This window comes from Pelmatolapia mariae, linkage group LG23, assembly GCF_036321145.2.
Source record: "Pelmatolapia mariae isolate MD_Pm_ZW linkage group LG23, Pm_UMD_F_2, whole genome shotgun sequence".
NCBI classification, from domain to species: domain Eukaryota; kingdom Metazoa; phylum Chordata; class Actinopteri; order Cichliformes; family Cichlidae; genus Pelmatolapia; species Pelmatolapia mariae.
In genome coordinates, this window is record NC_086246.1 from 35,228,153 (window position 1) to 35,252,399 (window position 24,247).

The following is a 24,247-nucleotide window of genomic DNA, read 5'->3' on the forward strand; positions in this document are numbered from 1 at the left end:
CATACGACCAAAGTCGTTTCTGATGCCCCAAAAAATTATCCAGATCCTAGAGAGGATATATCCAAGCATTCCCCCATCCATGAAAACCCCACCCCTTAAAGAAATGCCGTGGTTTCAGGCTAAAGACTATTGAAGAACGCAAAACGTACTTGAAAGATCAAGGCGTCTGTTTCAAATGCTGTGCATCCACATCTCATCTCGCACGAGACTGCAAAATTGTCCTGAAATGTGATGAGTGCAACAGTGACAAGCACATCACAGCTCTTCATCCTGGTCCACCACAACTGTCAACCAAGGCCTCAAGTCCCCGAACAGGTGACGGCGGGGAGCCGGAAAAAGAGGACACTATCCCAGAACTAGTTGCAAGCCCTCTGTGCACTGAAGTTTGTGGCAATTGCGCCAGGTCAAAATCTTGTTCCAAGATATGTCTTGTTAAAGTTTACCCTAAAGAGTGCCCACAACAAGCCATCAAAATGTATGCTATGCTCAATGACCAGAGCAACAAGTCTCTAGCCAGGTCAGAGTTCTTCAACTTATTCGGAATCGAAGTTGGCTCATACCCCTACACCCTGAAAACTTGTGCTGGCTTTGCCGCAACCTCTGGCAGGAGAGCAAATGGCTATCAAATCGAAGCAGTAAATGGTGAGGTTAGCCTTGCGCTACCAACACTGATCGAATGTGACGACTTACCAGATAATCGTGATGAAATACCGACACCTGAAGCTGCCCTCCATCACCCGCATCTCAAGAGCCTTGCTAGTAAAATCCCGCCTCTTGATAATGATGCCAAGATCCTTCTTTTGCTTGGGAGAGACATTCTCCAGGTTCACAAGGTGAGGCAGCAGATCAACGGTCCTGGTGATGCACCCTTTGCTCAAAGGCTTGACCTTGGATGGTTCTTAGTAGGTGATGTGTGTTTGGGAAAGGTTCATAAGCCCATTGTCCACTGTTATAAAATGAACATACTGGAAGACGGAAGACCATCATTGTTCAGACCCTGTACCAGCCACATCCATCTCAAGCAAACAGTCAACTCCAGTCAAGCCAAGGGACTCTCACACAGTTGCCGTAGCACTACAGTGGACGATGACTCACTCGGCAACACAGTCTTTGCAAGAACAGCGGATAATGACAAGCGTGCCTTCTCCATAGAGGACGAACAGTTTCTGCAGATAGTGGGTAATGAGGTTTTTCAGGACGAGTCGAATAGTTGGGTGGCTCCTCTTCCCTTCAGGCCCCCCAGACCACCTTTGCCCAACAATCGTGAGCAAGCAATGACCCGCCTCTTCTCATTACTGCGCACACTAGAGCGTAAACCACGGATGAAAGACTAGTTCATTGCCTTCATGCACAAGATCTTCGGCAACAATCACGCAGAACCAGCCCCTCCACTCCCTAAAGAGTGCTGGTATTTGCCGATGTTTGGGGTCTATCATCCCAGGAAACCCGACCAAATCAGAGTTGTTTTCGACTCAAGCGCACAATGCAGTGGCATCTCGCTGAACAACGTGCTACTCACTGGACCAGACTTGAATAACAGTCTAATGGGAGTCCTTATTCGTTTCAGGAGAGAGCGAGTAGCAATCATGGCTGACATTGAACAGATGTTTCATTGTTTTGTCGTGAGAGAAGACCACCGAGACTACTTACGCTTTCTGTGGTATAGAGATAATGATCCCAGCCAAGACATTGTTGAATACAGGATGAGGGTTCACGTATTCGGCAACAGTCCTTCTCCAGCTGTGGCAACATACTGTCTCAGAAGAGCTGCAAAGGAAGGAGAACAGCAGTACGGGTCAGACACTAGACATTTTGTGGAACGCGAGTTCTATGTAGACGATGGCCTTGTTTCCACATCCACAGAGGAAGAGGCAATTTCTCTGCTACAGAGAACCCAAGCATCTCTCTCTGAGTCAAACCTGAGACTGCACAAGATCACGTCCAACAGCGTTGACGTCTTGAAAGCCTTTCCTGCAGGAGATCATGCTAAGGGCATTAAAGATCTTTACTTGGATGGAGACGCATTACCCACACAGCGAAGCCTTGGATTGTGTTGGGATGTTAAAAGGGACACATTCAGCTTCCAAGTGTCAGTCAGTGACAAGCCGTTCACACGACGTGGGATTCTCTCCACCATAAACAGTCTTTTCGACCCTCTCGGCTTCGTCGCTCCTGTGACCGTTCAAGGCAAGTCGTTGCTGAGAGAGCTGACCTTAGATGGAACCGACTGGGACAGTTCACTCCCCCAGGACAAATGTAAGGTTTGGGAAACATGGAAAAATTCGCTTCAAGAACTGCAACATCTTCATATCCCTCGAGCGTATACCACCACCTCCTGTTCCAATGCCAGTCGTAAAGAGATATGCATCTTTTCAGACGCTTCAACCAAAGCGATTGGTGCAGTGGCGTACCTCAAGATAACAGATGCAAATGACCAGATTCATGTGGGTTTCATTCTTGGGAAAGCTAGACTTGCACCAACAACTGAACCTACCATACCCAGACTGGAGCTGTGTGCGGCAGTGCTAGCCGTAGAAATTGCTGAGTTTATCGTTCAAGAGATCGATATCCAAATTGATGCAGTCACCTTCTACTGTGACAGTAAAGTGGTGCTGGGCTACATTCATAATCAGTCCAAACGTTTCTATGTGTACGTCCAGGGGCGGATCTAGAATTGTTGTTTAGGAAGAGGGAAAAGTTTTGGGAGTGACGGTAATGGCAGCGAGACAGAGCGAGAGAGAGAGAGAGAGAGAGAGTTTTTGTGGGAGATTTGTGACGTTTAGTGTGGAGTGTATACTTAGTGTATTGTGTTGTCTTGTGTAGTTGTTCTGTTGTGTAGTCGTTGTTTTGTGTGTCAGTGAGGGCACTAATGAATGTCACAAAGGCACATTTGCAACATAAACACTGTCACTAAGTAGAAAACCAGCGGAGTGATACACCTCCTGTTGTCAGGCCTGCAGGTTTATCCCTGTGCTCTTCTCCTGTCTTTTGGTGGACAAACTTTTTTTTTTACTGGCACACATCATTTGTGGGGCATCTTATTGCGAAATCTGATTGTTCTCTCATTTTAGTTTTAGTAATATTTTTAAATGGTTGTACAAAATGAAAAAAAAAAAAACAGCAGGTGTATTGGCTGCATTTTTAGATAAATAGTTGTATATGTTTACAAAATGTACAATTTATATTTGCATTTCAAGTTATAAAAATTTACTCAACATGTCTGTGGGGGGTTTTTTACAGTAAAAAATACTACTAGGATTTTAAGTTCTTTGTGTGGTTTCAGATCAGTAATAGTACTATTAATAGTAATAGTAGTACTAATGCAGTATGTCAGTGAAAAAAACAACTAAATTCAGTTGAGCTGAAAAGAATGACACCAAACAAGGCAAGGGGAAAAAAATAAAATGAAACAATCTGAGGGTGAAATACAAACGTAAACTCAAAAGGAATCAAAAATGGCCAGTTGTATTTCAGACCTCAGTGGGTTAATCCAACAAATCATGAAAAATTAGTTTTAAATTTTGTTCATGACAGTGCAGATTTCTGACATTTTGTGTAATGTAAGCATGTAACAATGTGATTGATTTCTAGCAAAAAACAGTGTGAAACCTAAGTTAGACTTGTGTTTGCAAATGAACCGCCCCATGTTGTGTAGCTTTCTGGATTTTATACTTATTGGGCTACATATTTATTTATTATAAAGGCTATACAGTACATAACATCAAAACTCACATGTTTTATGTAACTAAAGTGTGTAATTATGTGGGCTACAGACAATAATTAAGTTATAGACTATATTTATATGAAAAACGTGTATACTTACTGCATTTGAATCATTTTAACCATATGTAACCACCTGCATATGTGTTTGGGGGGAAAAAGAAGGCTTTGATTTTGCCACCCCATTTGATTTCTTTGCCACCCTCAAGCCACCCTAAGAAAATGTCTCTAGATCTGCCCCTGTGTACGTCCACAACACGGTCCAGAGAATCTGCCAGTCCACACAACCGAATCAGTGGAGGTATGTACCTACGGAGCATAACCCAGCTGACCATGCCTCTAGGTCCGTTCAAGCCTCACAGCTCACCAGAACCAACTGGTTCACGGGGCCAACATTTCTATACAAGTCACAGCCAAGCAGCGAGCAACACGAGACCTTTGAGCTTATCAACCCAGACTCAGATGTTGAGATACGACCACAAGTTACAACCTGTGTTACGAGTCAAAAGGACAAGTTGCTGGGTTGTGAGAGATTCACAAAATTCTCTTCCTGGAAGTCCATACGGAGAGGAGTTGCAACACTCATCCATGTGGTTTGTTCTTTTAAGGCAAGCAGCCGAGGAACCAACAGATGTAATGGTTGGCATTGGTGCCGTAAACCTCTCAGAGCTGACGAGTTGTCCAAGGCAACTACAGTGATTCTTCTTGCTGTGCAACAAGCATCTTTCCCTGAAGATTTAGATGCTCTCTCCAAGGGAGCTGATGTTTCCAAGAGAAGTTCTCTAACGAAACTCAACCTGATCGTAGACGCAGATGGTCTGCTAAAGGTTGGAGGCAGGTTGACGTTAGCTGACTTAAGCGACAAAGAAAGGCATCCCGTCATTCTGCCAGGCAAACACCATGTATCCACGTGGTGCTTGCAAGGAGTTGGCATTCCAAAAAAGTTGTGTCGAAGTCAGAAGTTCAGAGATACACCAACCATCGCGGATGTACATGGCATTTCAATCCACCTCACTCCTCGCACATGGGCGGTGCATGGGAGCGCATGATAGGAGTTGCAAGGAGAATCCTAGACTCAATGCTGATGCGTACTCCCTCCTCCAGTTTGACCCACGAAATCCTGTGCACCCTGATGGCAGAGGTGACGGCCATCATCAACTCCAGACCGCTTGTCTCTGTCTCTTCAGATCCAGACGTCCCTCAGATACTTACCCCAGCAATGCTTCTCACTCAGAAGCAGAGTGTTCCACCTCCTCCAGGGACGTTCACTGAGAAGGACCTGTATAAGCAACAGTGGCGCCAAGTGCAAAGATTGGCCGACCAATTCTGGAATCGTTGGAAACGTGAATACTTGCAGACACTACAACTTCGTCGTAAATGGCAAGAATCCAGCCCAAACATCAAAAGAGGTGACACTGTCTTGATGAAAGATGATAGTACATGTCGGAATGACTGGCCCATGGCTCTTGTAACAAACACTTTCCCCGGTGGTGATGGAAAGGTCCGCAAGATCAAGATCCGGGTCGTCAAAGACGGAGTGGCCAAAGTGTTCCTCAGGCCTATAACGGAGGTTGTTATGGTTTTAAAGAACCAGGACTGAAAAGATTATGTTGTGGTTTGAGTACTGATATGTGGCATCTTAACAGATACCAGTCGGGGAGTGTTCCCCTCTTAATTTTATTGCAATATAGGCGCTTTTTGTAGTGAGCTAATTTTATTTTGAAATTCGTTTTATTTTGAAAACCAGTTTCAGGAAGTGACAGGAAGTCAGCTCTTTTCACTCATGTATTGTATGTTATTAACTTCATCCGCTGGTCTGCTGTTCTTTGATCTTTCCAGTTGGGGCAGATGGTTGCTCTTCCACAAGCCTGGTTGTGATGGAGGTCTCTTCCTGTTAAAAGGAAGCTCTTCATCTCGCCCACAGGGGGATCGCTGATTGTTGGCATTTTCTGTCTAATATTGTAGTCTTTACCTTGCAGTATAAAGCACCTTGAGATGACTGTTGAAGTGATTTCAGTATAGCATATTCATACAGTTCAACTCACAAGCAATAAAGAAAAAGAATTTGCTTCTAAAATTTTATTTTGATACAAAGAAGCAGCTGTCCAAACAACAGTACATACATGTGACAGCTGTTAGGCAGAAATTTTCTTCTGATTACTTCAATACTTTGGGGGGGGGGGAGTGCTCGGGATCTATGCTTGTCTAAATCATGTTCCACACACTCTGCATTAATTATGTGTCAGCCCAGCACAGTAAGAAGGGAGAAGTGAAGAGCTGTAGTCACAGTTCTGGCACAGCGATGTAAAACTTTAGAAGAGGCTGTTGACGTCACCCATTTCCACCACTACAGTCTTCAGCTGTGAGTAGTACTCGATGGTCACCTGGCCGTTCTCTCTGCCAAAACCTGCAGGGATCAGGAGAGAACTGGTTAATTTATTGAGGAAATGCAGCATTTACACGGACCACGAAAAGCTGACAGCATCTTACCCGACATCTTGTATCCTCCAAATGGCACCTCTACAGGGTTGATGTTGTAATTGTTGATAAAGCAGGTCCCTGCCTCCATACTCGCAGCCACGCGATGGGCTCGAGAAATGTCCCTGTAGGAGGAGGAAAAGAACCGACTTTTATACAGAGAAAAGCAGTCAGTATGCAACTTGAAATTGCTACTGTGCAGTGAATTGGCCGCACTGTGGAGACCTTGAGCCATAGCCGACAGAATGCAATAAACTCATTATCTTAAAAGAGCAAGCCATCAACTGTCGCACCACACTGCTGACTCACGACAGACTGACCTGGTGAAGACCCCAGAGGCCAGTCCAAAGGTGGTGTTGTTGGCTCTCTGGATCACTTCTTCCTCTGTGTCAAAAGGCAAAACGGACATGACAGGGCCAAAAATCTCCTCCTTCACACAGGTCATGTCGTCTCTGCAATTATCTGTGTCGAGAGACTTTGTGTGTTAAAAACCAAAGCTGAGTGTGCGTGTGCTGTACCACCATTAACCAAAGTGTTAGACATACCGAGTACGCATGGCGACATGAAGTACCCCCCTTTCAGTTTGGGGTCACTGGGGACAAAGGGAACCCCTCCACAAAGCACTCTGGCTCCCTAGAAATAAATAAATAAATAATTACAAGATCTACGTTAAAGAACACCCACAGTAATACAGATTCTTTGTGCTTAACTGAGAAACCACAAACTATTAAAGCTAATTCACTCCCTCTAATGAAAAGCACCTCTTTCTTGGCCTGACTGACAAATCCCAGCACTTTCTCCAGCTGTGGTTTGCTGATCAGTGGTCCCATCCTGGTGCTCTCGAGCAGGGGGTCACCAGCAGGGATGGCCTTGGTCCTCTTGACTACCTCCTCTAGGAACTGTGGCATGATCTCCCGCTGTACAAACACTCTGGTCCCATTGCAGCACACCTGCATATTTCAGCACAAAGTTAATACACCAAAACCTCCAAGAGTCTGTCTTTCACCACGCTGCACAGTACACAAAAGTACAACGTACAGACTCACCTGTCCCTGTGTCAAGAAGTTCGCCATTAGTGCCCCCTTCACTGCATTCTCCAGTTCGCAGTCTTTGAAGATGATGAGAGGAGATTTCCCTCCAAGCTCCAGAGTCACCTGCTTCACACTCTTTGCAGACATTTCCATGACCTGAAAGTAAAGAGAGCAACCATGGTCTGTGGGCTTGTATAACAAAGTCACCTTTAGCTTAAAATAAAGCAGCAGATCTTTAAGGCTGGTTAGGGTGACCCTCCAGCCTGCAGGAGATCTCCAGAGCAGAACAAGGGCTACTGTTGTCACCTCCAGGGCGGTGTACTCGGAGTCTGTCCAATTCATATAACATCCCGAAAGATGAAAAGTGAAGCCAATGCAGAAGTGGTGGAACTCCGGTGATCACTTAAGGATGACGACTGATTTAGATTTCTGCAGAAAATCTTTGTAGAGCCTGCGGCATTAATGCTTGTGTGTGGTGCATTATGTGTTAACCACAGTGTGTTTGCATCCTGATGTTTTATATGCAGTACCAGTTGACTGAAACAAAACACTGGGACTCTTTTATCCTCCCGCATCCCCACTGCCTCTCTGCAGTCAGTTTTCTCTTTAGGGGCATACATATTTGTAACTGACATCGTTTCACTTCTTTGTACGTTCCCTCACGTCAGTTCTTATAACTTCATATCTTTCTTAAATTTTATCCTATGATTATTTCTTTCTTATACTGAGATGATGACTGTTATTCTTTTATTGGCAAGTTCAAAAATCGCAACTAGAAATGCACATGAGGAATCAACAGTTGCTAAACAGGCGAATCACACTAGGTCGGGGCTGTGTCCCACAGGAGAATAAATACCCCAATACGTGACTCCAAAAGTGAGCCAATAACCCTACATTCCCATCTTTCATGTCTAATTCCCCAGCACTAAATTCAGTTTACAGCGTGGTTGAAAATAATAATGAGAAGAAGAAGAAGAATTATTGACTTCTTTGAACCGTTTCAGTTTTGGCAGCTTGCTAACTGCATTCTACCTGCTTGACTTCTGTCTTAAAACAAAATATCATAGCATCAGACAAAATGCTAATGCTTAACATGGAGACATCACAGTGCCTATGTGCATCTATCATACTGTTTATGTTCTAAACTAAAATATTCTACATTAGTAAACAGATCACATTCCTCTGTTGGACAGGTCAAAAAAAACCAAGCAACTAAGAACAAAATTTACTTGGGAGGTCATCAGTGTATCTGGGCAGCCCAGTTACAGTCCATGTGTGGGAAACAATGCTGTACTGGTCTGTGTACCTTTTTGCCTGTAGGAACACTCCCTGTGAAAGAGACTTTAGCAACTTTTGGATGATGGCAGAGCAAGCTGCCGGTCTCTGCTCCACCTTGGACCACACAGAAAAGCCCGTCAGGTACCCCAGCCTCTTTGTAGATCTCAGCCAGGATGACAGCAGTCACCGGAGACATTGGAGAGGGCTTATATACGATGGCATTACCTGAAAACCCAACCACAATTAAATCCTGCAAGTTAAGGCCTGCAGAGCTGTCTTTGTGAATGGTCACACAAGACAAGACGAACAGATAGAAACAAACTGTACAACAGGCTAATTGATAGGAATGTGTGGTAGAGTGCAGTATTAAACAGGCCAAAAGTAATGTTTTAAAAGAATAACATGTTCATCAGTGATGTGACAGAGGCTCTGTGGCTCTGCTGCATTATTTTTAGCAGGCTCTTCCTATTTTAAACTTCCAATCTATTGCTTTTCTCTCTCTACACTTGTTTTTCTCCACTCTTTTCTTGCCTCTCACACTCACAGCAAGTTGCAGTTGATGGTTGTCCCTTCCTGGTTGTGTTGGACGGCTCTTCTTGTTAACAGACCCTAACCAAGTACTGCTCACTGGGGATGTCTTACTGTTTTTTTAAAAATATGATATATAAACCTGTTGTCTGTTAAGCTATTCAAGCTAAGCACATGCAAAAGAACTAGTTTTTCAAATGTGCATATTTTAACAAAACAGACACACAGACAAAGACGGACATTTGTTGTTTTGTTTTTTTCCCCATATCTATGACAAAGTATATCTTTTATAATCTGTCTTGTTTCAGTCCCCTCCTCTCCTACAGTATATGCAGTGTTGGGGAGTAACAGAATACATGTATCGCCGTTACATTTTAAAATACAAAATATGAGTAACTGTATTCCGTTACAGTTACCACTTAAAAAGGGGGTATTCAGAATACAGTTACTTCGTTGAATTAAAGGGATTACACGTGGTCTTTTCCTGTTTCATATGTTAGGCTGTCCCCTCTATTTTTGGGTAATTCCATGCCGTTGGAAACCCAAACAAAACACGCATTATGAGGCTCAAATGTCTGTGTCTCAATCTCGCGTCTCATAATAATGTGAAGAAATGCTGCAGGGAGAATGGACTGCCATACCCGTTATGTGTCTGTGAGCGCCAGGGAGGGAGAAAAAGGAGAGTCGAAAAGTACGAGCTGTCACCAAGCAGAAACAGGAGATGGAAGCATATAAATATAGTAATAACCACTGCAGCCAAAAAGTTCTGTTGGAGCAGCCTTTCAACGCCTCTCTCTGTCTCTCGCTAGCAAAGTTGACCCAGACAACAAAGTAAAGCTAGTTTTTGGCTACGAGCCCGACACAAACCCGACGTATTAGCCAGAGGTCCCTTTACTACGGTTCGGAGCCGCGGACCTGTTTTATATACATGCGGAATAGTTTTCTTTTTTTTTCTTTTTTTTGGAGGAGATCAAGGCTCCAGACATCCAGAAGACCAACGGAGGGGCAACCGTGCCACTATCCCGGAAAGAGCTGAGGGGAGCCCCAGATGAGGGGTCACTCAGCAGCCGCAGAGCAGAAGCCAGGGGGGGTTGCAGTGACGTGCCCGTGAGCTCCGCCGGCAGCCAGCTGTGCCAGAGTGACCGAGCCCCAGGCCGAGAGGCCGAGGGCACCCCACCCCCGAAGGGGCCAGAGCGAGCCCCAGGCTCCAGGCCAAGACAAGCAGCCACCAGGAATAAGCCGGTGCGTACCTGGACGCCCATCCCCGGACACACCTACACCTATGACTGCACGGCCACTAACAACTCCAACATCATTGTGAAGTTTGCGGACGACACTACAGTGGTGGGTCTTATCACCAACGGTGATGAGACGGCTTACAGGAAGGAGGTCAGCGCCCTGACCCACTGGTGTCAAGACAACCATCTCACCCTCAACGTCGCAAAGACAAAGGAGTTGATAGTGGACTTCGGGAGGTGCAGAGAAGTACACACCCCCATCAACATCAACAGCGCTGCTGTGGAGAGAGTGAGCAGCTTCCGCTTCCTTGGTGTACATCTGGCTGAGGATCTTACATGGTCAGTACACATAAACAGAACAGTGAGGAAGTCGCAGCAGCGCCTCTTCTTTCTCAGGAGACTGAAAAGATTCGGCATGAGCCCCCGCATCCTCAGGACCTTCTATCGCTGTGCCATTGAGAGCATCCTCACTGGATGCATCACCACCTGGTATGGCAACAGCACCGCTTACAACCGCAAAGCTCTCCAGAGAGTAGTGCGGTGCTCTGAAAGGATAATTGGAGGTGAGCTTCCCTCCCTCCAGGACATCTACAGGAAGCGGTGCCTGAGGAAAGTGGGGAGGATCATCAAGGACTCCAGTCACCCCAGCCATAAACTCTTCAGACTACTTCCATCGAGAAGGAGGTTCTGCAGCATCTGGTCCCGTACCAGCAGACTGAGAGACAGCTTTTTCCATCAGGCCATCAGACTGCTGAACACGTCATAGACACCTCACCCTCACTACTGGAACTTCAACATTATGCACTCCATACTGTACATTAATGCCACTGTTTTGCACATGTCAACTACTGCCTCCCCTGCACTCTGGTGACACACCTTTATCCCAAGGCCCTGCATGTGTGGGTGATTGTGGTGGAGCGGGATGAGGGAGGCAGCTGGAGATGGGGAGGGAAGAAAGGGAGGGGCAAGTGGCCCCTCCCTGGGGCCAGCTCCCCCGCTGACCCCAGTAGGCACCCCCATACTCTGCAACCCATCAGGAAAGGGGGCCCAGGCCCATCCGGACCGGGGCCCAGTTCAGCAGCACCGCCCGGCCCCACAGAGCCCGGGACAGCCCACCTGACCCCACCACAGAGAAAACTGCACCCACCCAGTCATCCACTCATCTTCCAGACTACACAAGACAACAGACACTCAGGCTGAGTTCTTCCTCCACCTCTCCTATATCTCCCTCTCCTGCAGAGTGAGTTCCTGGAGAGAGCAGACCTCCTGCTAGATGTAACAGCCCCCCCACCCCACCCCCCACCAGCCCTGCGCCAGGGCTGAGCCCCCATACACCCACCCGCCCACAACTCCGGCAACACACCAACCAGGACCCAAGCCCCCAAGGCTCAGCCAGGGCCCCAGCCCGGAGACGGAGCACCCCCAGAACCCCCCGCCGGCCCCGGACCCACCCAGGGGCAGTTAGGCTACCAGGTCAGTAACCCACGTCCGTCAGCACAGACCCTCCCCTAGCCCCGCTGCACGCAGCCACGAGGAAACCATCACCTAAGAGCCAACAGAGCCCTCAACAGGCCATGACCGCAACCCCGGGTTGAGCCCTCCAAGGAAGACGCTCCTGGGGAATCCCCCGACGCCCCAAGCCTGTCCCTACCCCCACACCAATCACAACAGCGAAGGTGGGACCAAACTATGACCCCCCACCCCCACTAGGTGATGGAGCTGATCAAAGGAGCCCAGAGCAATTGATCTGATGTGGTGGCAGAGGCTGTATCAAGACTAATGTAATCTAATAGATAATTTCTATATTGGTTAGAATTAAGATTATTTTTATTTTTCCAGTTCATGAGGACTGTTTTCTTGGCTATGCATAGGGCAGTGAAAACCATATGGGCTATATTCTTTTCTGTAGTGACATTATCTAAGCTGCCCAACAAACACACTAAAGGGGAAGCTGGAATGTTACATTTCAGACACTTTGATAAGTCTTCACATATCTCGCGCCAAAACTTCTGAACTGGTGGACAGAACCAAAGAGCGTGGATATAATTGTCCGGTGAATTGGTTTGGCAGTGTGAGCAGTTGTTGGTAGACGTAAAGCCCATCTTGAACATCTGATGACCTGTATAGTGCACTCTATGTAGTATTTTGTATTGAATTAATTGAAGACTGGGATTTCTAATTAAATGAAAGGTTTTTAAGCATATCTGAGACCAGAAGTTTTGGTCTAAGTTAACTGATAAATCCGCTTCCCATTTTGCAATAGGAAGTGATATTGATTCATCTGTTTTAGAAAGCATTCTGTATATTTTGGAAAGTAATTTTGGGGTTTTAAGAGTAAGAAATTGTACCACACTTGATGGTGTTTGTAGTTCAACTTGACCGGGTTTAAATTTCTTTTTTACTATGGATTTAATTTGTTGATATTCTAAAAATCTTTTCTTGTTGATCCCATATTGTGTAACTAGTCTGTCAAATGGAATAAATTCTGTTCCTAGTTTTCTATACGAGATCGCTGCATAAGTGCAGCCTTACCTAATGTCCACCCTACTGTTACTTGTTTTATATTAAGATTTAAAAATCTAGTTGGTATTGGTATGGCGAGTAACCTTCAGTAATAGTAATAAATCACACAGCAATAGTACATTCATGTAGTTATAAAAAAGCATGATAATATATTAAGTAATCCAGTGTATTCAGAATACGTTACTCTCATTGAGTAACATAACGGAATACGTTACAAAATACATTTTGGGGCATGTATTCTGTAATCTGTAGTGGAATACATTTTAAAAGTAACCTTCCCAACACTGAGTATATATCACAATCCTCTGTTATACAGATTACTGACAGCAGATGATACACATGCTGTTATAAAACTCACCACACGCCAGAGCAGGAGCAGACTTCATTGTTGCAATCACGAAAGGGAAGTTCCATGCACCGATTCCCACACACACACCAAGTGGCTCCCGTCTAGAGTAAGCAAATGTTCCTCCAGGGAGCTGGATGTGCTGGCCTTCACCAAAACGACAGCACAATGTTAAAAACAATACCAAACGGAGGTTTTTGCACCTTTTGACAAACACAGAAGCATTGGTGCACCCACCCGCAAGTGTACCAGCCAGGCCGGCATAGTACTCAATGGTCTGCCAGGAAATGTCAATATTCAACAGAGACTCAGTGATGGTTGTCCCATTGTTGATCGCTTCCAGCTTCGCAATTTTTTCCCTCCTTTCCTGTTTTTTTTTTTTTTTTAAATATGTATAAAGGAAAAAAAGAACTATTTCAATTGAAGCTCTTCAGTAATTATGTGGAACAAGATGTCTTGTTTTAAGATTGTATTGTTTCTCTGTCACTGCATAGACACAAAAAAGGTTAAATTGATTCAAATGCGGCTGCCCGGGGCCAGCTAGAAGGCTCCAAGGCCGAATGGCTCCAAGGCCGAATGGCTCCAAGGTCGAATGGCTGGCTGGAACAACAATTTCTCCCAGATTACAAGACTGTGCTGTGACTCTCTGACCCCATCCTTAAAAGGCCACCTGTGTCGGCTGTAGGACTGTTGACTTTCACTTAACCAGGTGAAAGGACACTCTCTCTCAATATAACACGGGACACACACACACACACGCATACGCATGTACACTGACACAGACATACACTCACTCCCCTTCGATGCTTACTTCCACCCGATGAAGACGGCGGGTCTGCATCCCGCGCTGGAGAATAGCTGCAGGACAGGATGGCTGTTGTCTACACTGGCTCACTCCTTCATACCCCCCACCCATGTCACGTCCTTTTTACATGGTGTAAGATGTGAAGATCCATGTGCTTTTCTGTGCTGAGTTGGGTTTTTTTTTTTTACTGTTCTCAAACTGCTCTCCCACTAGGAGCTCAGTTTGAGTAGACATCTTTTTTTCTGCTCTTGTCCCTGATGTTGGGTATTTCTCTTTGTTTCTCTTACATTCTACCTCTCTCTGACCTGTCTTCCCAATGTGAATATTTGTGCTATGTATGTATGGTCGGAAGGGGTCTGCAGGTAACTGTACATGTAACACGCAACGTGTAATGCACAACTTTGCATGTGACAAATAAAGACTGACTTGATGTAGGCCAGCAGTGGAGGGAGGAGTGCATTTTCATGAATAACTAATGTCTTATTGCAGGCTTCCAACAGTCAACTCCTATTTATATTGCGCAAACACTGAACTAGACAGTTTCCTGGACTGCTGGTGGTTATTACACAACAGCTTGACCGTCTCACCCTCATAATGCGAGCAGCCTCTAACATCACCCGAGCCCTCTCCATGCCTGACATCTTGCTCCACTTCTGGTAGGCGGCGTAGGCACTCTGTATGGCTTCGTCCACCTCCTCAGCCCCACAGGGCACCATCTGACACAGGACCCGGCCTGCAGAGACAAGAAGAACACCAGGTTACAGAGCTGAGCTACGAATGAAAGGCGAGTTGGTTTCCTCTACACCATGCATTTTTCTATGCATCAAATCTCTTTTCCATTTCCAACCATTGACATTTTTAACCTGAATCATTAAAAACACCCTCACTAACAGTAGTGATCTTCTTTGTGCAACATTAAAATGTAAAGCAGACCCTTGCATTGTTTAATCTTCGGATATTTTGATGCCTGTCTGTCATTACTCTGCATATTCATTTTATAAATGACCTGAAAGCATGAAATTCAGTCAACTTTATACTAATATCAAGTAAAGGAAAAAAATAGCCCTTTGTTTGTCTACTAAGCACAACACGTCTGCACACAGTTCAGGCAAAATGTCTGTTACACTGCTTAACAAAAGTCTGAGCATTTCTGGCCATGTATCTGAACATTTCAAATAATTCCAGAAAAACTGCAGGCCTTTCAACCACCATCACTTGTTTCCCCCAGAATACGTGTCCTTAGCAGGAGCATTAAGGCTAAAGCAGATTTTAAAGAGAAGTATATTCACCAGTTGCAGGCTCAAACACGGGCTCAGCGTTTTTCTCCTCCCTGGGTTTCACTCGTTTTCCACCCCAGAAATTCAGAAGCTCCGTGATAACCACAGTCCCTGTCGAGGCTCCGGGCATCGAGTCGAGGGTTGACTGGGCCATTTCCAGATACAAAGTGCCTGCAGGGATACAGGGATAAAGTTGGTAAACAGATGTGCAACAATGTGCAGAAGGACTGGAAATGATAGCAAACGCAAGACACTTATGAAGATTTACACCACGCCCTCTTCATGCTACCACCCCCCGTGTACGGCTCATTTCTGCTGAATCACTCTGACTAAGAGGTCAAAACAACAGATGCAATTTCGGAAGGATGATCTTTAAAACAAGGTGAATTATTCGTTAATACTGGCAGTGTAACGTGTGTAAAGAATAGAAGAACCGGCAGCAGAATCAAAGACAGTATTGTTCTGTTCTCACTAGATGTGGGTTTGACTTAGATTATCCAGTTCGACAGACAGTGAGAAGAAGAGAATGCTTTCAAATCAGATTCTTCTTTACTTTGGTCTGCATCTCCAGTTTACAATGTCATGTTACTTTGAGTTTTCTATACATGGTATCCTTTATCCATTTTCCTCTTTGTCTCTCCTTTCTCTTTTTCTTTTGTGAAACTAAATAAACACAAAACAGATCATTACCTTCTCATTCACTGAGCATGCATAATATATTAACTGAGACCGAGTTTTAATGACAACCAGCAATAGCATAAATTTTTAAAGTTGCCTAAATTAAACATAACCTTCAGTGAACTAGCATTATTCTTCACATTACTCGCATTACACATGCATCACAAATCAAATAGTAAGGTTATGTAATGTGCGTGGGCACAGGTTTCACCTCTACTGCGCACTTGTATCAAACTAGCTCGGCATAACAAGCTTCCCAAGTACCAACTGTGGCCACAAGAGGGTGCCAAATCATACAAAACAAAAGCATATTAACACATTCAAGCTATAACAACACAAGCCCTAAATGGAAATCTATGGGAGAACCAGGCAGAAGCATTAACTTAGAGGGATTAAAAAGCTCTTTAAAACATTACGATCGAGGAAGTGAACAAACCTCATTTTAACCAGATTTGTATGTTGATTCTATACATACAGCTTTCATGTTCTAGAGATCATTTAGATAATGCTTGAAAATAACCACCCATGGGCACTTCAGTGCTCACCAGTGTTGTTCAGGTTACTTTGAAAAAGTAATTAGTTACAGTTTAGTTACCAGTTACATCTTCAAAAAAGTAACTGAGTTAGTAACTGAGTTACAATATTATAAAAGTAACTAATTACCAGGACATACGGTAAAAGTATAGACGTTACCTGTCTGATGGACATGGTGCAGAGGATATAGAGGAAAATAAAGGAGCGGTCGGTGTAATCCTCGCCCAGCAGGTTGCGGTGTGACAGTCCCTGAATATACGACAGTGGCACAAATGGCAATTTGGCCACAACTCTTCCATCGAAACTGAACGTAACATAAAAAGGCAAAAAGGGAACTTGTTTAAAGCAATGGACTGGACAAGTTACACTTTCTTATATTTTGCCTGATGTGTTTTTTGTATGAAAACAGAAAGCTTTTTAACAAAATGTGAAACAGTATTTTACCCTGCAGTAACTTACACCAAGTTGAACATGCCCATGAGAGCTGTGAAACAGAAACCAATGGTGAACATGGATTTCATCCGCACCTACAAAACAAACACTCAGGAATAAACACATTCATGTAACTATAAACATTCAAATTAAACTATAAACATTCAAATTTGACTGGAATGATCAGCGGGCAAAATTTTGACCCGCCTCTCAACTGATTTAAGAACAAAAAATATGCTACAGTTGTTGAAATGAAAACAAAATGGTCATTCTGAAGGGGTTGTGTGGGAACTTTTTTCAGATTCAGTTGGCTTTAAATGGAATGACCTCACTAAACTACGATAACTAGACAACCACAGTATCAGACATTAAGCCTGGGCTGCATATTAACTGGAAACAAAACATCTCTCACCATAGACAGGTCTCTGTTGTTGTTCTTCAGCTTCTCCTCGTGCCTTTCTGCAACACAATCATACACAAAACACTGTTATCCAGAGGAGAAGGGCTGATCATAAAAGCAGAACACAGATTTGTTTACAGGGTTCTTACCAATCTTCTTCTTCTTTTGTTTGCGTCCAGCAGATTCAGTTATGGTTTCCTTTTTCTTCTTAACTAGTATCAGAGAGGAAAGAATTAATGCTATTTAGTAGTTGGCATTTAGTAGTTACCTGAGTATATACTCAATAAATTCTAGTATTGTGACAATCTTCGCTAGCAGTCAATGTGCAAGTTTCGCAGTCCAAAAGTGAAAATAATTTAGATCTGTAGAGTTCAAAGTACAGGGTGGACCATTCATATGGATACACTGTAATAACATGGGAATGGTTGGTGATATTAAAGTCCTGTTTGTGGCACATTAGTGTATGTGAGGGGGCAAACTCCTCAAGATGGGTGGTGACCATGGTGGCCATTTAGAAGTCGGCCATCTTGGATACAACTTTGGTTTTTTCAATAGGAAGAGGGCCATGTGACACATCAAACTTATTGGTAATGTCACAAGAAAAACAATGGTGTGCTTGGTTTCAACGTAACTTTATTCTTTCATGAGTTTTTTACAAGTTTCTGACCACTTATAAAATGTGTTCAATGTGCTGCCCGTTGTGTTGGATTGTCAATGCAACCCTCTTCTCCCACTCTTCACACACTAATCGCAACACTGCAGGAGAAATGCCAGCACAGGCAGTGCACAAAGAGAGAAACACATCATGTAGCAATTTCAAATATCCAGTGGCCTTGAGGTTTCCATTGATGAAGAATGGACCCACTATCGTTGTACCCCATATACCACACCAAACCATCACTTTTGATGTTCCAACAGTCTTGGCGGGATCCATCCAATGTGGGTTAGTGTCAGACCAATAGCGGTGGTTTTGTTTGTTAACTTCACCATTCACATAAAAGTTTGCCTCATCACTGAACAAAATCTTCTGCGTGAACTGAGGGTCCTGTTCCAATTTTTGTTTTGCCCATTCTGCAAATTCTGTGCGCCGATCTGGGTCATCCTCGTTGAGATGCTGCAGTAGCTGGAGTTTGTAAGGGTGCCATTTGTGAGTAGCTAATATCCGCCGAGGGGATGTTCGACTAATGCCACTCTCCAGTGACATGCGGCGAGTGCTACGCTGTGGGCTCTTGCTGAATGAAGCTAGGACAGCCACTGATGTTTCGTCATTAGTGACAGTTTTCTTGCGTCCACATTTTGGCAAATCAAACACTGAACCAGTTTAACGAAACTTAGCAAGCAGTTTGCTAACTGTAGCATGGGAGATGGGTGGTCTCGTAGGGTGTCTTGCATTGAAATCTGCTGCAATGACCCGGTTACTGCGTTCACCAGATATCAACACAATTTCGATCCGCTCCTCACGTGTTAACCTCTTCGACATGTCAATGGCTGTGAACAAAGAGAAACTTGTAAATAACTCATGAAAAAATAAAGTTACGTTGAAACCAAGCACACCATTGTTTTTCTTGTGACATTACCAATAAGTTTGACGTGTCACATGGCCCTCTTCCTATTGAAAAAACAAAAGTTGTATCCAAGATGGCCGACTTCTAAATGGCCACCATGGTCACCACCCATATTGAGGAGTTTGCCCCCTCACATATACTAATGTGCCACAAACAGGACTTTAATATCACCAACCATTCCCATTTTATTACGGTGTATCCATATAAATGGCCTACCCTGTACTATGAATAAAATGCTTTTTTGTTAAAACAAGGTTGCTATCTGCTTTCTACAGGAGCACACAGCACTGCTTCATAATGTTGTCGCCTGTAGCCAGTCTGCTTTGGATGGTTACAAAATTACAGCTCACGATCAAAATCAACATGAAGAATATAACGGGAATTTCACTTCTAGAATCTTGCATTATTAGCATTAGTGTTTACCGCAGCTAACACCTGCACTGTCAGTGTAGCTCCGAGCCTTTGATTAATAGCTACTTAAGCTATAAGAAGAAAAATTAGCAGTGAGCAACTAATGAAGGAATAGAGAAAAATGATTTGTTCCAGGTTATTGTTGGTAACAGTCCACTTTAATTTGTGTGGACACTAAAACTGCTGGAAAGAGGTTATTTCATAAGGCATCAGCAAAGGCTTCAGCTATAAGCACATGCAGCTGTAGCACAATCAGCTGTCGTAGCAGCATTTTGGTTAGCTAGCCTGTGAATGTCATAGGGCACTTGTGTAGAAATTGTCTGATGTTTCAAAAAGACTTTCAGAGCGGTCTTGGTGTTTACTATAAACCCACTAATGGAAAAGAATAAAACCAAGAAAACAAAAAACACATTCCACTGCAAAAAACACCAAAACCTGCTGCTAAAAGATGCAAATTATTAACTTTGTTGGCTCCAGGAAATCTTTATCACAAGGCTACATGTTTTGTTTTCTTTGTTTTTCCTCATAATGCAAAAAGCAGCATTTCAAGAAACTGGCTTTAGTATGAAAAGTGCTACCACACTGGGCTGGCAGTGTACAATCACCTGGATCACGCACCAACACACTGGAAGCTTGTCATATATTAAACCTTATCTAGTTAGTACAGTAGCCTTCACCTTGCAACAGTGCTGCACAGCCTTTAAAGCCACAATGTGCAAGATTTAAAAACAGTGATGACAGCAACACGGACTGTACCAACTCAAGATTGTCTTAAAAAAAAAAAAAAAAGTGATAATGAAAGAGGCTACAAATATCCTCCAGGCAGTGGCTTTACACCACTTGTTCAGGGTAATCTCCAATGCCCCACTGCACACATCTGCATCCAATATCTGGTTGATGCTTTGGCTCCAGACTACAAAACTGTCACAGCGAGTAGAGTGAGCCGTGTGGAGATGATGAAGTAGGATCCAAACGCAGGCACTTGTAAGGGTGTGAAGGTGGTTTATTGAAAATAAAGTACAAAATAGAAAAACGGCAGACTATCTGAACTGGGAACAACTAAACTACAAAACACAAACCAGGACATGAACATGAAGGAGGATGAGCAGCGGTAAATGACGACGGACAGCAGGAAGAACACACAGAAGAAGCACGGTGGATACACAGACAGACCAGCAACTACAATGACAGAAGACACGACTTAAATACACTCAGAGAAACACAGGGAGATTACACACAGGTGGGGGACACAGCTGGGAGTAATTAACGAGACGAGGTAAAACTGAACACACTCACATGAGACGCAGACCTTCACAATAAAACAGGAAACAAGAAACCATCACACAAAGACGCAGACTTGACACTGAGAGGCAGACAGAATATAGCACATGAAACTCAATGCTAAACGTCAGACACAAATCCAGAAACACGAATAAACAGAAACATGGAACTCTAATAATAATAATAATACTCATTTTCATTTTTATTTCACACATGGTACAGCAGTAATTCATTTCCCATACACAACCTTCCTTTCAATTAAAGTAACACTGTTTCCATGCATGAAAAGGAGCAGGAAGAAGAACAAATTCTTATTGACACCTGCCCCTATCTGTGACAATACAAGTAGGCAACCAAAATTACACTCTGACAATATTCTGCACATAACAAAACAAAACAAACCAAACCAAACAGAACAATATACTCAACAATGAGCAATACCACTAAATATCAAACTAAAAGGATAATTTTTTTCTACAATTAAACTGTTATTTTCAACTTCTTCATATTGATTTATCATTTTATTCTTATAGCAGATTTTAAATTGAGAAACATTTGTACAACACTTAAGATGATCATCGAGAGAATTCCAGTTTCTTATGCCTATGACTGTTGGACACATTTGCCTTTGTGTGGTTTGAGCAAACCGATGCTTAAAATAAAACTTCCTTCTGCCGTCCCCATTTTCTGAACACAATACAAATAAACTTTGTAACTTAAGAGGTAGTGTTTTATTTTTTGCCCTAAACATAATAATTAATGTCTGTAATTTCACTATATCTTCTAGTTTTAATAATTTCGATTTTATAAACAAACTATTAGTGTGTTCTCTATATTTAACATTATGCATAACTCGAAGCGCTCTCTTCTGTAATAAATATAATGGTTTCATATTAGTCACATATGTATTCCCCCATACTTCAACACAATAACTCAGATATGGTAGAAACAATGAAAAATATAATATTCTCATTGTCTTGTAATCTAATATATATCTTACATTACCAAGGATATAAATACTTTTAGCCAACTTTTTTTTAACATGTTCAATATGAGGTTTCCATGTTAACTTGTCATCCACTATTACACCCAGAAAACGCAATTCTGTCACTCTTTCAATTAATACTCCCTCTATAGATAATACTATCTCTTCCTCCTTTGCTCAGTTTCCGAATATCATAAACTTAGTTTTTTTCCAAATTCAGTGATAACTTATTTACATCAAACCATTTTTTAATTTTTTTCATTTCAATAACCATAATTTTAACCAATTCTTTCAAGTTTTCTCCGGAACAATAAAAATTTGTATCATCTGCAAACAAAACAAAATTTAACATTTTTGACACATCACAAATGTCGTTTATATATAAATTAAAAAGTTTTGGTCCTAAAACAGAACCTTGAGGGACCCCACATATTATTTTCATTCTATCAGATGAGTTGCCTAAACACTGCACATACTGAAACCTATTATCTAAATAACTGCTTAACCAGTTCAATACTATTCCTCTCACACCATAAGTACTTAACTTAGAAATCAAGATGGAGTGTTGCAGAGTGTCAAAAGCTTTTTTTAAATCAATGAATACCCCTATAGTATATTTATTATTGTGTGTTGCTGATGAAATGTCTTCAATAGTATTCATTAATGCTATTGCTGTTGATCTGTTCCGTCGAAATCCGTACTGACTTTCACTTAGCAGTTGATGTTTTTCAATGAAACTATCAAATCTTTGTGCGAAGAGTTTTTCAAGCACTTTAGAAAACTGTGATAGCAATGATACTGGTCTATAATTATTAAAACTATGTCTGTCTCCTGATTTGTAAAGAGGGATAACTTTTGCCACTTTCATTCGGTCAGGAAATACACCCGTATAAAATGAGAGATTAAAAATATAACAGAGAGGTTTGATTATACAATCCAAGGTCTTTTTTACAATGACCATGTCTAACCCATCACAGTCAGTGGATGTCTTGATTTTAGAATTTGCTACAATAGCTATAATTTCTTTTTCAGTGATTTCCCCTAAAAACATAGACTGTACCACTCTGCTATCTCCTTTCCATTCGTCATTCCATTCTGAATCATCCTGTTTTCTAATTAAGTTTGCCAGGTTAGGCCCAATATTTACAAAAAAAGAATTAAATTCATTTACGACTTCATTCATATCACTTACTACCTTATTTTTCTTATTAAAGTAAGTAGGTAAATTTAAAGATGTATATTTATTACCCAATACGTTTTTTAAGATATTCCACGTACCTTCAACATTATTTTTGTTTTTGTAAAATAATTTATTATAATACTCTTTCTTAGCCTTTCTGATAATTGATACTAACTTATTTTTATAAACTTTATATTTCATTTCAGCAGGCTTTGTTCTAAGCTTTAAATAATCTCTATACAGTTTATTTTTCTTTTTACATGCATTTTCTAGTCCTTTTGTTATCCATGGTTTACCAGTAGTTTTCTTTTTCTTTTGCTTATATAATACCAGTGGACAGTGATTTTCATACAAAACCAAATAAATGTTTAAGAATGCTTCGTATGCAGCATTGACGTCATTTACATAAACCTCATTCCAATCTTCTTTCATAAGATCTTGCCTGAACTTATTTATTGCATCATCATTTCTAATTCTTATATATCTGTCCACACACACTTCCTCCTTTCGTGTCATTTTATAATCTAAAGTAACAAAAACAGGTAAATGATCACTTGTGTCATTTATAACAAGACCACTTATAATGTTGCTTTCCAAGCAATTAATGAAAATGTGATCAATTGAAGTAGCTGACTTTTCAGTTATTCTACTAGGTTTAGTAATCAAAGGGTAGAACCCTCTTCCAAATAATAACACAAAAAAATCTGATGATGCCTTATGATTGGACATTTTTAAAAAATCAATATTATAATCACCGCAAATACAGAATGTCTTATTTCCCTTTACCTTGCTCAATAAATCTTCTGCTACATCTGTGAATGTTTCTATCAGTGTCCCAAGCCTCCTATACATACAAGTAACAATTATATTACTTTTTCTTTCCATTTCTATTTCTACTGTCACACACTCCATTAAATCATCAATAGCCACAGACATATATTCAACCTGTTTACATTTCAAATCACTATCAACAAAAAGTGCCACATCTCCTGCCTTCTTATTAGATCTATTTATATGATATAATTCATACCCATCAATGTGAAAGTCCCAGCCCCTTTCCTCATCTATCCACGTTTCTGATAATGCTATCACTTTAAACTTGCCTTTCAGATTATTCAAAAAATCATTGATCAGAACAAAACTTTTATAGAGGCTTCTACAGTTAAAATGAATTAATGAAAATGTATTGCCTAAGTCAACATTATCCCTAAATTGATTCTCAGTATAATACTCGCATGTAACATTAATTGCATTAAGCACATTCCTTTCTGGATCGATATTATTTTCAAAATCATGTAATTTGTAATCCGAATCTTCAGTCATTGTGATTGGGTATTCTTTAAATATTTGTTATCCTTATGACATACCCAAGTATTCACCACAAATTTTGAGAAACCACTCATAGCTATACAGTTCTTTCTGATCCATAAATAACTGCGGCTCAGATCTATATCTCGTCTCCGCACGTAATGGTGACACCGTCGATCCCAGATCCATATCCACCTGCAGCTTCACACTAATACTCTTCCAGTCGACTGTCTCATACCTTGCCGTTTT

At 42.2% G+C, this 24,247-nt stretch overlaps 1 protein-coding gene across 1 annotated transcript; it reads right to left on the reverse strand.

Annotated features, from left to right (window-relative positions):
- Nucleotides 1-5,843: 5,843 nt before the first annotated feature.
- LOC134620010 (4-trimethylaminobutyraldehyde dehydrogenase-like) lies at nt 5,844-15,393 on the reverse strand. The gene is made up of 11 exons (XM_063465875.2): nt 15,237-15,393; nt 14,535-14,680; nt 13,380-13,509; nt 13,155-13,289; nt 8,536-8,732; nt 7,245-7,385; nt 6,960-7,148; nt 6,744-6,831; nt 6,519-6,660; nt 6,211-6,323; nt 5,844-6,127 (listed from the first exon to the last, which is right to left on the reverse strand). Exons 1-11 carry the CDS (start codon nt 15,376-15,378, stop codon nt 6,033-6,035), a joined length of 1,518 nt encoding a protein of 505 aa, XP_063321945.1. The 5' UTR covers nt 15,379-15,393; the 3' UTR covers nt 5,844-6,032.
- Nucleotides 15,394-24,247: the final 8,854 nt, after the last annotated feature.

Excerpts from the sequence above, each read along its gene's own strand:
- LOC134620010 (XM_063465875.2), bottom strand. The coding sequence starts at position 15,378 with ATGGCCCAGTCAACCCTCGACTCGATGCCCGGAGCCTCGACAGGGACT. Across the intron at positions 13,510-14,534 it reads AGGCTGCTCGCATTATGAGG|GAAAGGAGGGAAAAAATTGC; the intron begins GTGAGACGGTCA and ends AAAAAAAAACAG. Across the intron at positions 7,386-8,535 it reads GTGTTCCTACAGGCAAAAAG|GTCATGGAAATGTCTGCAAA; the intron begins GTACACAGACCA and ends CTTTACTTTCAG.